This window comes from Jatropha curcas, chromosome 1 (assembly GCF_041381405.1).
Source record: "Jatropha curcas cultivar XTBG-Jc1 chromosome 1, XTBG_Jcur_1.0, whole genome shotgun sequence".
NCBI lineage: Eukaryota > Viridiplantae > Streptophyta > Magnoliopsida > Malpighiales > Euphorbiaceae > Jatropha > Jatropha curcas.
The window spans coordinates 5293438-5309284 of NC_143151.1; the positions used below are offsets into that span (position 1 = coordinate 5293438).

General features: G+C 34.2%; 1 protein-coding gene across 4 annotated transcripts; it reads right to left on the minus strand.

The window, feature by feature from the left end:
- Positions 1-3092: 3092 nt before the first annotated feature.
- Positions 3093-12193, minus strand: LOC105628004 (uncharacterized). Of its 4 annotated transcripts, none has more exons than XM_020676889.3 (7): positions 11571-12193; positions 8195-11092; positions 6666-6719; positions 5862-6217; positions 5362-5462; positions 5226-5263; positions 3093-3665 (listed from the first exon to the last, which is right to left on the minus strand). In XM_020676889.3, the coding sequence occupies exons 1-4, from the start codon at positions 12018-12020 to the stop codon at positions 5960-5962; spliced, it is 3660 nt and encodes a 1219-aa protein (XP_020532548.1). In that variant the 5' UTR covers positions 12021-12193; the 3' UTR covers positions 3093-3665; positions 5226-5263; positions 5362-5462; positions 5862-5959. The 4 variants fall into 4 exon arrangements, with proteins under 4 accessions (XP_020532548.1, XP_012064681.1, XP_020532549.1 ...); XM_012209291.4 differs by lacking the exon at positions 3093-3665 and adding an exon at positions 3707-4128; XM_020676890.3 differs by lacking the exon at positions 3093-3665 and adding an exon at positions 3707-4128 and having other exon boundaries at positions 8195-11100; positions 11571-11712.
- Between the last annotated feature and the right edge of the window lie 3654 nt (positions 12194-15847).

Sequence of the window (15847 nt, forward strand, 5' to 3'; positions counted from 1 at the left end):
CTCTTTTGTCCTTTTTTTTCCCTCATGAATAGTTTATTTTACATGCCTTCATTAGATTGGTTTGATGTATGAATGAGCTCATATATTATGTATAGATAAGTGTTATTCTCCTTTGTAATACAAAATAATAAAAAAAAAGAGTAAAATTAGCACTTAAATTATAGTCAAATTAATATATAAACACCTCTGTTTTTAAATATTAATTGAAGTTGTACAAATTTTTATGTACCAAGTGCTGCAGAGATAGAAAGATGAGCATCTAGATTAGTTATCAATTATAAACCGTTAAATAAAATATTGCAATCAATAATAAAACATCCAATGCCTAACAAAAAAAATTTATTAAAAGGATACATAATGCAACTATTTTCTCAAACTAAATTTGATATGAAATAAGGATTTTGGCAAATTCAATGTGTTATATATATATATATAATGTTCTTTTCGGTATTATAAATAGAATGTTATACCATTTGGATTAGAAAATTTATCTTCAAAATTTCAAAATATTATAAATGATATTTTTAATTACTATTAAGAATTTTCAATTGTTTATATAAGTGATCTTTTAATTTATTTTATAAGTATCGATGACATTTTTCTCGTTGAAAGAAATTTTATGATATCGTTATACGAAATGAATTTTTAATAATGGAGATATTCAAATGGAATTAGGTGCCAAGATTTAAAATCTTGATCGTCTATCCTGTAGGATACTTGATCATTGTACTACTTAAGCTAGTTCTTCTTTTATTTTTATTTTTTCAATTTTTCATATTTTATCCAAAAGTGAGAGTATTATTAGGACCTGTATGGAATATAATTGGATTTAATTGAAAATAGAATTATTACTTTAGGACGAATTGTAAATTGTTCTTTTCATATATCAATTATTGGAAATTACTTGCTTATTCCTCATGTATGAACCACCCGTACACTAGGAATAATTATTATTTCAAAATTTTATTATTGTATAGAACTCTTTTGCCTTCTTTTGCTCGTGAATTATTGGTTATTGATATCTTCGTTTATCTTAAATGCATTTGTTAGATTGGCTTGATATATGAGTAGGCTCGTATACTAGGCACAAATTACTGTTATTTGCAATTGTGATATGGAAAAAAAAGTAAAATTGACCCTTAAATTATAATTAAATTGACATAAGGACCTCTCTTTTTAAATAATTATTATTAAATCTCCTTGAAGTTGCACAACTTTTTATGTCCAAAATGCTGCAAAAACAGAAAGATGAATGACTAGATTAGTTATTAATTATAAATCATTAAATAAAGTATTACTATTAATAAAATACCCAATACATAACAAAAGAAATTTATTAAAAAGATTACATAGTGCAATTATTTTTTCAAATTAAATTTGATATGAAATAAGGATTTTGGCAAATTCAAATATATGAGTTAGATAAATATAGAATTAGATTTAATGTTCCTTTCGGACACTATGAATAAAATGTTATGCTATTTAGATTAAAAAATGCCCCAAATTTCAAAATATTATAAATGACATTTTTAACGACAACCAAGAATTTTCAATTGCTTATATAGATGATCTTCTAATTTATTTTATAAGTATTGATCAACATTTTTCTCGTTTAAAGAAATTTTATAATATTGTTAAACAAAATGGATAGTTAATAATGGAGATATTCAAATGGAAATTAGGTGTCAAGATTTAAAAATTTAATCGTCTATCCGGTTGACACTTGATCATTGGACTACTTAGCATCTATTCGAACAAAATTAATCGTTTTGATAGCTGTTAGTTGTTTTAGTAGTGTTTAGTTGTTAGTTGTTTGAGTAACTTTTCATAAAACATTAAACTAAACGTTATATCGATTAACTTTTTATAAAACGTTATCTTAACTTTAAAAGTTAATTCAAACGTTATGTTATCGAATACTATAAATAATAGTGTTTAGCCTTGTCAAAACGCTAAAAGCTACTTAAACAATTGTTCCCGAATAACGCTTGAAGCTAGTTTTTCTTTTATTTTTATTTTTTCTACTTTTCATATTTTATCCAATTTATCACTCAAAATAACCTATACGTTCATACAATTAAATCATTTTAATTAGTGAGTTAAACAAAATTGAATGAAGCTATTAATGTGGCGATTATGAATGGTTCTCTACATTTTTTTATCATTATATCCATGTCCTTCAAGAGCTCAATCTCGTGAGTTCTGAGATAGACTTGCCGGCGTCTTCGCCTCAGTTGCATTCCAAAACATCCGAACATAAAACATGGAGTTGTCAATTCCATCTAATGTTTAAGACGGAACGGGATGGAAATTTGAGTTTAAAGAATTGGATGGAATAGATGAGGTCGGGTCGGAAATCAATTAGGATTAAATTATTTTTAATAAAAAAAGATAAAATTACTATATTAACAAAATTCATCTATATAAGTGAATTAAAAAAAATCAAATAATTAATTTCAATCATTGATGACCTACTACTAAAGTTAATATATATTAGAAAATTTTTAAGTAGTTACTTTTTAGTTAATAAAAATATTAAATATAATAAAACAAAATAATGCAAAAATTATATATAATTTGACTTTATATATATTGTATGAATTTTAATTCATCGTTGTTTTTGTTACTGTTATTTTTAAGCTGATTTGATTTGATATTTACTTAATTAATCATGAATATCACTTGAAAAATAAATAATGATAGCATTAAAAATAATCAATAATCTAGTAATCAAATTAATTGAAGTTTATATTTTACTTGTATTGATTAGTCTTTCCATTTTTGTTTAATAGAAAAAACTTATTTAAAAGGATTTACTTAACATATACTAAAGGAAAAACCTATATTAAAAAATACGTTTAATTAATTGATTATTTCATATTTAAAAAAACACATACTATTATTTTTTTTATTATTATTATTTCCTTGTAATTGGTACCATAAAAAAACTAAAAATAAAAATGATGAAAAGTTGTTTATGGATATAATTTGAAATTCATAAAAAAAAAAAGACAATTAAAATTTTAAAGATAAAATGAGACGAAACTACCTGATTTATTTTATGGGACAAGACTTGAATCAGTATGAATCGATTTTAATCAAAGAAACAAAATCATTCCATAATTACTTTCGGAACAAGAATATTAAATAATATCGATTTTTCTCAGAATAGTTTTTGAAAACGGGTCGGGTTGGAGGCTCAAGATTCCCCCAGTTTTGTGCACACCCTAACATGTATGTAATTAACAAGACCACATATAAATTAATTGTCTCTTTAAATTGCAGGTTGTAGGTGGAGACTTTTGCCTATCTCATGATATTTATCATTTCTTTGAATCAGTAAGAACAAAACAACTGGGATTCTGCATCTATGAAACTCTACTTCTACTGCAATATCTCCAGTCACTTCAACGAATAGCAGATGGTCTATCCATGCAAGTATTGACGATGAAAACAACAGTTTAAGGATTGTAAATATTAAGGTCCTTGTAAAGGAACCCTTGTATTATTATTGGGATCTTTTTCAACCATGGCAAACTTGAACAGCGAACCTCATTGGAAATAGGATCACCAATTGAGTTCCATCCTCGCCTATGCAACCAATTTCCATGGCTATGAACACCTTAGGGGTACTTGTGATCGCAAGGCTGGATTCAAGCACATGCCTAAAAATCATCCGTGTTATACCAGAGGGCGATAAAATTGCTGACTTTTTGAAATGGAAGATTTCAAGAAAAGCATCAATAGTGATAGATCCGAGTCAAATGTAACAAAGAGCAAGTGATAAAAGATGTAAGCAAAAAAATGGATAGAAAAAGAAAAGTAAAACAGCCTCCCCCAATGCTTTGACTTATGCAAAATAAAATTTCTTAAACAACTTGGGTCCTATGTGCCTTATATGATCATTGTGGATAAACCACAAAAATGTACCAAAGGAGAAAGACAAACCGTAACACTACAAGCTTCAACCTTTAACAATGATACATCAAGAGTGGCCAGTCACGCTAGTCAATCAACCAGAATTTCTAAGTCTCCTCCAGTATATTGATCTGGGGCTACAGTAATGTATTGCCCAGAACTCCACATTGTACATTGCTCATTTCACCGGCATGCTATTAGAGAGTATAACTGTCAAAAGTAAAATAATGAAAAAATACCCTATTAGAGCAGCTAAGCACTCTTACACAGGTCATCTAGAATAACTTTATCATAATACATAACCAAACCATCAATAGCTTTTCATATTCTTCCAAGCAATTATTCTCTTTCATTCAGCAGAAAGAACAGCAATTATCTGCCATTTCGATCATTTATTTTCTTATTTTTCACGACTTCATAATTGGAGAAACACAAATAGCATCTAAATTCAAGTTCGAAGTCCTAGGAAGCTAGGTGTTATATGGCATCACTTGTTCTATTTTAGCTATTTTAGGTCTCCACAGGACTGGGACCTCGACTTACACATCGCAACACCTTGCGAACAGACATTTGGCATACCAAAAGGGCAATGGGGAAGATAAAATAAAAGAACAACTGAAACAGGGGAAAAGAACATAAAAGAAAGAAAGTTCCAAAATAAACCAATGCTGTGCCTGTGTAAAACTTATTCTACCTCGTCCCTAGAGAGCACAAGCAAGATCAGAAGGTGAGAAATATTCCTAATTGATTATACAAGAACACCCAAACACTAAAATTCTGCCAAAAATCATAAGGCATTAAATAAAGTGGGATGGAGTGATTTGTTTTTTCAGATAAAGCTTATTGTTAAAATTGCACCAACAATAATGCACATAATCGGGACTCTACCATCAACGAGGTCGGTAGCATCTCAAACTCACGAAATGGTGGTGACTATTAAACCAAACTCTAATGAATTCGCAAGACATCATTCTAAGTGGTGGTGCATATTAATCTAGTAAAATGGACCAGGTTATATCTTCTCAATATGTAAAATGGATTCATTGCAAAAGACTTCTTTGTTCTTATTCAAGAATAGGCTTCTATTTTGTAACTTGTTTTCTTTGTTTAGATGTACCATGGACCAGGTTTTTTCACTTATCATTCTCTAGCTAGGTTGGATGTATCGGGGAAGTCTATTGACTTGGGATTATTGCTGAAGTTTGATAAGTTTTTCCTGGATTTCTAATAAAATTATTTATTTTGCTGATCAAAAAAAAAAAATCTAGTCATCCATCAGCACTCTGAGCACACACAGCGTCACATACCATGGCAATAGGAGTCTCCATTAGAAACAAACCGCCACCTAGAGGTCCAAATTATACATAATTAAAAAGTAGCCAACAATAGGAAAAATAAATTATAGAGAATCCTGATTGAGAATGAAATATGAGAGAAGTGTACCTGGAAACAGCAGAATCCTCCCAACATCTCCACTCTCTGGTCACAGCTTGATCACCAAATACAATTTTATGACTCTCACAACAACCCCTTAGAATCTTGAGCTGCAAAACACGTATCAACATTGAGTTTCTAATTTGACATAGAGCCTCCACTTAACTCAAGAAAGCTAAAATCCCAACCATTTGGGACCGGCTAAGGAAATTCATATTTGCCATGAATCTGTATATATACCATCTTCTTCAATAACAAGAATATTCTTATGTCAATAACTTTCCAGGTCATCAAAGCTTTAGATGAAACAAATTTTTGCTCAGATTAAAAGAACTCATGCAAAATCCTTTCAATGAGGAGACGAGCATAGGAAGAAGCACAAAAATAGTTAAAGAAAAGAAATCCAAACAAGAGAAAAGCACACATGATAAACTATATCCTAATTACTTTAATACCAAACTGAAAGGAAAAAACGTCTATCTATAGAATGAAGTTTTGCTAAACCTCACCTTAGTCAAGGAAAAGCTGGACACAGAAATCTGCTTCTATGAACTCAAAGAGGCATGGATCACCATCATGGCCAAATTTCAGAGTTCAGAATTCTTGACTATGTCAGAGTTTCCTCATTGAGACTGCTTCCCTTAGAAATGACCAGCAATGTTGTGCCCTTAATAATCCAAGCAGTCATTTCTGGTTGATGTTCTAAAGCATTAAGAGGAAGTGTCTTCCCATCCTCTAGTTGCACACCATACACAAATGGTAGTCTTAGCGTAAGGAAACTTTCTGGCGGTAGGACCACTCGACATCCAAGACTAAACTGCAACTTTTGTTCACGGTCTGCAATTGATGGCGGCAAGCATGACGCCTTTAGAGCAAAAGATTACCAAAACATTAGGAAACTATACAGCAAAAGCGACCGGTATCATCAGATTTACAAAAAAAATAATGTATCAATGCCAAAAATGATAATTGGAAAGAAAAAACTGTCAAGCAAAGACAAGAATAAAAAGATGAAAGAATGAAATCTTAAATGCTATTCAAAGACTTCTTCATTGGCATCAACATAAACCAGGAAGTCCATAAAGACATCTACATATGACATCGATCATGGTTTTAAACATCAAAAGTAATGTAGCATATACAACCTTAATGGTGAATCACCACAACAATGATGCATTAACTGTAACCATTATCGCCATGGCAGATTGACACATCTACACTGACCACAATGTAATATATGTGCAGTTCTTCAGGTAGAAAAACATAAAATTTCATGCTTACATAGTTAAAATCTTAAATAAAAAAAGACGTACCTCAAATTGTACAACAGGGCATGTTGCTAATACAACTGGAAATGGAGGTGTGACCTACAATTAGATTCCATAAATTAGGCATTTGATAATTCAAAGTATTTTAAAATCTTCACCAAGATACAAAAACAAAGTCTTTCAGTTTCCATCACTTGAACCCCCAAAAGAAGTTAAATTATGACTGCGCTAAACCATATCAAAATTGACAATACAAAGTTAATTAGTTCATTCTAACTTCAATTCATGATCTAATAGCATTAGAGATCTCTCAGCATGCGAATATTGTATGTATGAACAGTGTTGCTCAACATAAATCTAAGGCACAAAACCCCAATGCTGATGCACCTCCAAGTCCCTGGCTGAGATGCATCACTTAGCACACACCCAGGAAGAGTGTTTACATGCAAAAATTTGTGCATAATGTATGAAATAGGAAAATAGGAGCAGCCAATTGTTTCCCTATATCAATAGAGTACCTGAACAGTCTTGAAGAATTCTATGAAATATAAAATAGGAAAACGAAATAAAAAGAAATGCTCAGAGGACAAGACAAAAGTAAGCATATTGGAAAAATCATATTCTTACCTTTGCAAAAGTGATTGGGTTGATTTCAAGCATCTATGACTAATTCTTGAACTCTCTTCTAAATATTCTTTACAAAGCTTCCAATATAAGTCAGTACATTCTATTCAAAAAGTATGCACCTCACTTTGCTTAGTCTTCCTCCTATACTTGCCTAGGCTCCATCAGCCATTAGTGCTGAAGTGCACATATCACTTTTAATTACCTCGTGTATGACTGATCATTCTACAAGCTACGAATTGTATTCTTAGTCAAACTAAAGCGAGGACTTCTCATGACTATTAATTGTAACAAACCCAAAAAAAAAAAGTTTATGGAAAGCAGAAATTATAGTTTCTTAAAAAAAACTTTTGACTACATGCTCAACCTCAGGAATATTTTACCACTGGTTTAGCTTAAGGATAACAACTCTAATATTCCGAGCAGATATTCAGCTTGTCAATTGTTTTAACTCTTCAAGCACCAAAGACAGTGAATCATTTGAATCATTCTAGCAGATTCATATAGCTAGAAAAGGAGTTGACTGTACCAATAGCCAACTGTTTTGGCAACAACAAGAACACAGAATTTCAGCTCGTATAATCCAAGACAACCAATCCCTCAAATCGCATCATGCATTTCCATGCATCACAGTCCATATTTATAAAGCATCCAACACTTCTCCATTAGAAACAATATGAAGCACCTATTTGTTTAACAATATTTATGCAATAAGCTAAATATTTTCAACAGACCACCTACAGAAAGTATGGAGCTTTCAAATTCCATAAGGTTAAACAAGCATAAAAAGGACCAGCACTCCTATTTCATTGCAAATATCAATCCTCCTATGGACTGAAACAAATTTCAGGTTCTGGATACAAGATAACCCAAATTGAAAAAATAATTCTGTAAGTTTAAGGAAATTGAATAAAATAAATGAGAAGGATATAAGCAGCAGCATTACATACCAAAAAAATCCTTTGCAACTGCGATACTGTACCAGCAAACTTAATCTTTTGTAGATCCTTCTTGTTCTTGGAATGCTTGCAGTATGGACAGTTCATGTATACTGGTAAATTTCTATTCAACATGGAGAAAGCACTTCCACCATCATCGAGGCTAATAGAATGGAAACCTGCTTCAAGATTTTTTACAGAATCTATATATGTTGGTTCGTTTGTAGATGTTTGATTCCATTCCTTCCCTGCTCTGGAGAATGGTGTCAACGCATCAACATATAGACCACTGTTCACCCTTTTTTCTTTTGACTTATCCACATTGCGAACCTTACTCATGGCAGCAACATGTGCACCCTTTGAGCTCCTATGAGCTCTGCCATGACCACCATTCTTACCCACGTTTGAAGTATTTGCCAGATTATGGTCTGATGTTTCCACAGAAGGGACTTGAGAATCTTTAGGAAAAGAATATGGGGATCCTAGCTCATCAAGGTGATCCAGACTTAACAAAAAACGGTGGCCATGCGGACACTCATGCTCAAGACCAACATAAACAACTGAATGTTTCAAATTGGGATCCAGTTTAACCATTTCACCACCATTAATGCTCACAGGAACTACATTACTCCCAATTTGCACATAAGGGTCATCATGTGCACCACCACTGCTAGACATTACATTTAAGCTTTCACGACCAGGTAAGATATCCTCAAACTTTTGAGATCCTTGATCAACATTCATAACCTGTTCTATGTTCCTATCTCTTATGTTATTTTGTTTGAAACCTCTCTCTGACCCTGATGATGGCTGTTTTGTTTGCTGGAGTGGGGGAAATCCTGAATCAGCAGTTGATGATCCAGCAACTACCTCAGAAAAAGGTTTTCTCATCGTTAAATTTGGTATCATTCTACCAAAACTAACTTTTTTATCATCAATCTTGCTGTATTCCGAGAGTTTCCTTTGATTTTCAACCCCAGACTGTAGATCTCCTGAGTACAACTGAGTGGAACCAACTTTCTTTCTATCTATCTCAGCATCAATTTCAACCTGGGGATCTGTACTTTGCCTCACAGAATTTTGTCTTTTAGTTTTGGCAGGCAAACCATTTGAGTTCACTGGTTTCTCCAAAACTATTGTCCATTTCAAGAGAAACTTTTGTGAGGCAGAAAATCCACTCTGTAGCAAGCCCTTAGACGGTTCATAATACCTTGCCCCCCCAACACGAATCAAACTCCAAGAGGTTGACTGCACAGGTCCAGCATTGCTTTGCTCAGGTAATTGGACTGCAGGAAGTAGTTTGTCACAGTCTTGAAAGCAATTAGAAGTAACATTTGCTGCGTCAAAGTCAAAAGGATCCGGGCGTAACTGACGTGTGCGACCACAGGCACAAGCATGAAGGAAAAAATATCCACTTGAATGGGGCTTCACTGGGGCTCCTGTAGGTGACTCTTGCTTATCACTACCAATATCATGTCTCTGGTGCATACATGGTTTTCCTGTCAAACTAATAGCATCACATAGTTGTCTACCAGATTTCCAAATGGACATGCATTCATCCTCCAGCATTTTTGCAAAAAGCGGGACTGCAGATCCTCTGACCATTGAGTGGAAAGCACTTAAAGCCTTTTCTAAATGGGCCTTGTGCTCTGATGTGGGATAACAAGCAGGTAAGTCCTTCAGATAAACATCCTTGGCAGTTGAAAGGGTCCTTTCACACCATAAAGTCGAAAATTTTGTGTTCAGTCCTCTGCCACTATCCAACAAAGAAACTGCAACATCTACAGGGTCCATACCTCGTGCAGCAAACCCTTCAACTTGGGTTGGACCAAAGTTTCGTTGTCGAGGTTTCCTTTTACCAGCTTCAGTTTCATCTACACTCCCACGTTTGGCGGAGAGAATTCCAAGTAGAATAAGTTGGCTTGATGACAACCATGTTTCCAAACTCGGAAGTTCAGGAGTAGTATATGTCTTTCCAGATGCAGCTGAGGCTGCAGCAGCAGCTGCAGCAACAGCAACCATACCTACACCAGCTGCTGGACCACTGTTACTGCCAGTGACCAGCCCCCCTTTACCTCTCAGAATATCAGACTGTCTATAAATGAACTCCTTTATGGATAAGATGTCCTCCTTGTTTGCATTCTGACCATGGCTTTCAAGTAAAAGTGAATCTGAGGTTGCTTTTCCACTCAAAACATCTTCCACAAGGTCGGTAGCAAACTCTAGAGCTTCTCCTTTCTGATTTATCAACCTGTCAAGCAGCACAACCGCCCTTGATGCGTCAAGTGAAAACAAAGGTGTAGAACTTGAACCACCTCCACTTCTAGAACCAGCATGACCACTTTCAGAACCTGAGAGCGTTCGGCACTTCTTAATGAGAAAACGAATCTGTGCTTCAAGAGATGACTGCAGTTTCTTCCTGAAACCACCTTCAGATTTACTAACAGGGCGTGCTAGCACAACAACTGAACCAGAACTCTTAGTAGGTAAGCTCGGTCTAGATACACTAGTCAAACTAGAAGACTGATTAAGTGAGGAGACATCTTTTGATTCCTCAGTGTTAGAATTAGGATTAGGTATATCAAAAAAATCATCAACAAAGACAAAGAGTATGACTGGAGTACAATGTCCAGGAAACAACGATGTGTAGGAACCTAAACCTGACATGAGAGAGATAGCAGAAGCATTATGACTCATGACTCCACCACTTCTCCCTGGAGAGGAACTGGTAGAAGGGGTTGGCCTAGAGGAAGATGAAGAAGAATGAGACCTAGATGGCAATGGTAGGGCAGTCCTGGATCTTAGATATGGAGCTAATGCATGCTTGGATGCTTGTAACACCCTAAACTTTTTCAAAATATGAGGGTCGAAGCGTGACATCTCCTGAATATAAATAATTACATGGCACACCTGCATTGCTAATTGAGTCATTTATCAGATATATAACCCATATTATCAAACTTGCATTAAAACCTTAAACAAAAACTTCAAGTACAAAAATATTCGATTCAAGGATTTCTAAATTTTTGCAATATTTTGCAATATTTTGGTGAAATTTTGTCCCATCCCATCATATAAAATGCTAGTTAACTATCTAACAGAGGATATTAGTTTATATATTTTGTTAACAGAGCCAAACATATGTACTATAACATGAAGCAAAACATTTCCATCACCTAATTAAACAAATCTAATATAGACTATATCCATACAATTCTACCCTTGTTTTGTAAATGATTAAAATGAATTAAGCATATATCAATATTCCACAAAAAGCCACTGTCAACATATAGCTAACTAATCTCAAATGAAATTTAAACAACAAAACAGCAATTGCTTAAAAAAAAGTAATAAGTAATCAATAACCAAAACTAAGAGATGAACTTACAGAGAACATGAAAAGCAACCCCTGAAGCTCCTCAAACTCCCGCTCTTCTAAAGCGGAGTCAAACCCGGAACCCGTACCGGAAGACCCATGAACAGCTGGGCACCGGGTTGAACAAAACTGCAAGAACAAGATTCCTTTATCCTCTTCATGGTAATAACTTATTCTCCTCCAGTTGAACCAATCTCTCAGTTCGTCTTTATCAATAAACAGTAGTTTGTCGATGTTACCCGACCCAAATGTGTTGGAGTCAAGAACACGGTTAATGAGCTGAGAACAGCAGTCGGGGCTCCGCGAAATAAATCCAACAACTACTACGCCTTCTAGAGAGCGAGGCTGTGATTGAGAAGATGGTTGAGCATCTGGAGTAGAAGTGGGTATTGGTGCGGGTGCAGGGGCAGGTGGGCGGGTCAAGACCCGCATGGAGGGCCGGTTGGAGCTCGTTGAGTCCATGAAGAATGGAAGATGAGAGGGAGAAGGATTACTAGGGAAGAAGCTTCATGAAGTTAGGAGTTTGATCGAAGTTATGGGTCTTGTTTTTCTGCGGAGAATTATAGAAAATGAAGCCTTGTTTTGAAGTGCATTTCTCTATTTTTCAATATTATACATTCCGATGACTCTTTTGGAAGAAAGAACTGAAACATGAAGTTATCCAATTTATTAATTATTTCCACATTACATTAATTTTAACTGTTTTTTTCTTATTTTATTTTAATAATTATTTATTTATGTTCAATCAATATAGTTAAATTTTAAATAGAAAATTAATAAACCAATTATATTAATTTTGTATGTTATTTTAATAATTTTTATATTCTATTTAATAATTGATAGAATTTAAATTTAAATAAACCAATATAATCTATCAAATTAAATTACTTTTATTTTTTAACTAATAAAATTAAAATTCTTAAAAATATTTAATAGGGATATTTTGATTATCTATAAAATTAAAAGTCTTGCTCGGATGTGTTTATAAATTTGTTTCAGCTTTGCCCTCCATTTAACCAAAAAAAAAAAAAAAAAAAAAAATCTTGAATAAGTTTGTATGTTTTGTACTTTTAGACAAGCAGCTGATTAAACTTTCTTAGCCTATTCGGTATGTTGTATAACTTTTTTTTGACCAAGACAAAAATATTCATCACTGAAAGAAATTTGTATTGATAGCATGTTAGTTGCTAAAGGATTTTATATTGGATATAATTTAACTTGTAATTTATGGTTCAACAAGGAGCAGATAAACTGCAAAGTCTAGTAGTGTAGGCTTCTAATCAACAGAGGCATCTCATTTTTACGGTTGAATAGTAATCATTAATAATAAAAAAAAGAGGGGATATACTAACTTTATATTTCATTGTACAGTGAATTAGGGGTGATGTATTTTAACTTTATATTTTATAGTGATTTATTAAATTAGTGTAAACTATTTTTAACTTTTACATAATTAATTTATAATCCTTTCGTTCTTTTTATATAGGAACAATTAATTTTTCATCAAGATTAAGAAAGTACTTTAACAATTTTTTTTGTCATTTTTTTCCTATTTTACTTTTAATATCTCATTTATTCATTCTCTAATATCAATGTATGTATTAAATTATGTTTCAATCTTCAATGAGGTTTTAAATATTTTGTTAGAATGAAGTGAATACAAACAGTTGCAAAAATGAACTTTATTGTCACGACCCGATTCCATGGGCCGGACCGACACTAGGGTCCAGGTAAGCTTAAGGCCCCCAAGGCCCGTAGTAAGCTTGAAACACTAAAAATTTACTATCTCAATATAATTTTAAACATTCAGCCCATATTTATAGGAAAATAAACCTCAAAATTTTATTAAATCTCGGCCTTAAATTTATCAGCTATAACATTCCACAGTTCGGGTCCAATTAACAATACATCACATTTTTAATATGGGCTCACATAATTATATCGTCTATGGTAATACACGACTAATTGTACGCAAATTCTACAACTGCGGAGTCACTAACTGTTTGATATACATAGCTTCTTATACATATAGTTACATAGCAAAATAATTATGGAGCTAGGAAAACTTCTTTATAGCCCTGCGGCGAAGAAACATAACTTAAACCGAATTAAAGAGAAACTTACTTCCTGAAAAAATTAAACAAGACATGTGAGTTTTCTAAGGAGTAATAATTATTGCACAACACACGCAGTCACACAAATGTGTAAACATATCAATCTAGTCATCCGACTAGTTATATGCTCACGCAGCCAGTCACACAAATGGCACATCACCAGCACTTACAATCATTAACATCTTCATATAATCACATCACATGGAAATTGGTCCGTGGCGTCACCGAAACCCCCGATGAGCCGTCCTCCCACATGGCCCATCCTCTCACGTGTGCACCAGGGAGCCGATCCCCCATTCTGGCCGACCGGTCTAATCCTTACTTGACCAGCCCTCTCATTGTTTTTCCATTCTCTCTTTTCTTTTCCATACCAACAGGAGGCAACCCGGTCGTCTCCATCAAATCTAGATCATCAGGCACTCACAACAGGAGGTCACCCTACGGGCTGCGATCAAATCTAGATTATCAAGTGCACCCAATAAAGAAGCCAACCTGTGGTTTTCCATATCATACAGATCACAACAGTAGGTGCACACGGGGGCGCCGATCTCCCATTTTCCCGGCCGATGGTCTAATTTCATAATTCATCATAATCAGGATCCATGCTTTATCGACCGTCCTCACAAACCCATGGTGACCCACTTCATCCCAATTCCACACAAACAAAGCACAGCAATATCACAACACAATTAATCAAGTATTGCAATTAAATGCAAGCATATTAATCAATTAAACATCGTAATGCAATGCACAATTAGACATCCATTCTCAAATGCAATTAAATAATTAAATAAATAATATTAACAATAAACAACAACGATAAAATAAATAATAATAATAAACAATGATAATGAAAATAAATAAATAATTGAATAATTAAATGAATAATAATGGTAATGATTTATTGATCTACTAATTCAGAATTTATACAAAAATTGAGAATTGAGTCTTAGGGCATACCGATTGAAATTTGGGCGACGATTCCACGTTCCTCGCGAAGAGAAGAACATTTTGTCCCTTGGTGCATCACCGGAGGCTCGCCAGACCGCCGCCGTCGCTGCCGTCCATGGTGGCTGGAAAAGTTGGAACCGCCCAGAATTGACCATTCTTCACGCCACCCCACTCAAATTTCATCGAGGAGTCCGTTTTTGATGTAGGTTGTGCGAGGTCGGTCCTCCATCTAGCTGAAATAGCCCCGACAGTAGCTTGGCGCCGCCATTAATGGTGGTTTCGCCATTTCTCATCAGATAGTCAATTTCTCGGAGGGGAAATGTTCGTGTGGATGAGAGGAGTCGTTTGAGACCACTCCCAGCACTTGAAGTCGACGGAATTGACGAGATTTCGCCGGATAACTCCATCACGCGGTGGCCAGCCTCCCAGTCGCGATCTCTCTCAATTCCAGCCCTTATCGCGCGAACCAAAGCCACAGAGGAGTTCATTTCGACGAGAGGATCAAGATGTAGTGCTCATGTGTCGAATTCCATGGCCGGTGGCCGGAGATCGCAGTGAACCAGCGAGAACGGGGCTGTCGCGCACCTCCCAGAAGAAGAAGAACAAGAGAGGAAGAAAAAAGGGACTAAGTCGATTTCTAGATCATTCCGCTTGATTCGAACTGATTTGGTCTGATTCAATGATTTGGCTCGATTTTTGCTCGATTTGCAGGGTTTTCACTTGGTTTTTAGAAAATTCAAGCTGGTTTTCGACAAATCAATTTGATTTTCGGGTCCGGTTCGGTTTATTTTGGTTATTTTAATTAGGTTCCGTAACATTTCTTCCACTAACTAAATAAAAAAAATATATAATTAGTAATCATATTTGATTTTTAGGAAAATTAATTTATATATATACATAATAGATTAATTGTTAGAGTTTCATATTATTACTCGAAAACTTAACTGTTCTCAATTCAAAATTTTCGACAATATATTTGGGCTTGGGCCCAATTTGCAAAACTTGAACTCAAATTAAGATTGTTCACTATTTACGGCCCATACCGTCAAAAATTTGGATTTTTTATTTAATAAAAATTCAAAAGTTTTGAAAATAAAATTACGGGGTGTTTCATTTATGTTCTAACTTGTGTACTTTGTTAGAATGAAGTGAATACAAACAGTTGCACAAATGAAGTTTATGCTCTGACTTGTGGAGAGAAACTCGTTTTTTATCATTTATTTG

What these genes read in the sequence shown, in the direction of transcription:
- LOC105628004 (XM_020676889.3), bottom strand. Translation starts at nt 12,020, where the DNA reads ATGGACTCAACGAGCTCCAACCGGCCCTCCATGCGGGTCTTGACCCGC. An exon ending in AGTTGCAAAGGATTTTTTTG is followed by an intron (nt 6,720 to 8,194) that starts GTATGTAATGCT and finishes ATCTAATTGTAG; the next exon opens with GTCACACCTCCATTTCCAGT. An exon ending in GCCCTGTTGTACAATTTGAG is followed by an intron (nt 6,218 to 6,665) that starts GTACGTCTTTTT and finishes TTTGCTCTAAAG; the next exon opens with GCGTCATGCTTGCCGCCATC.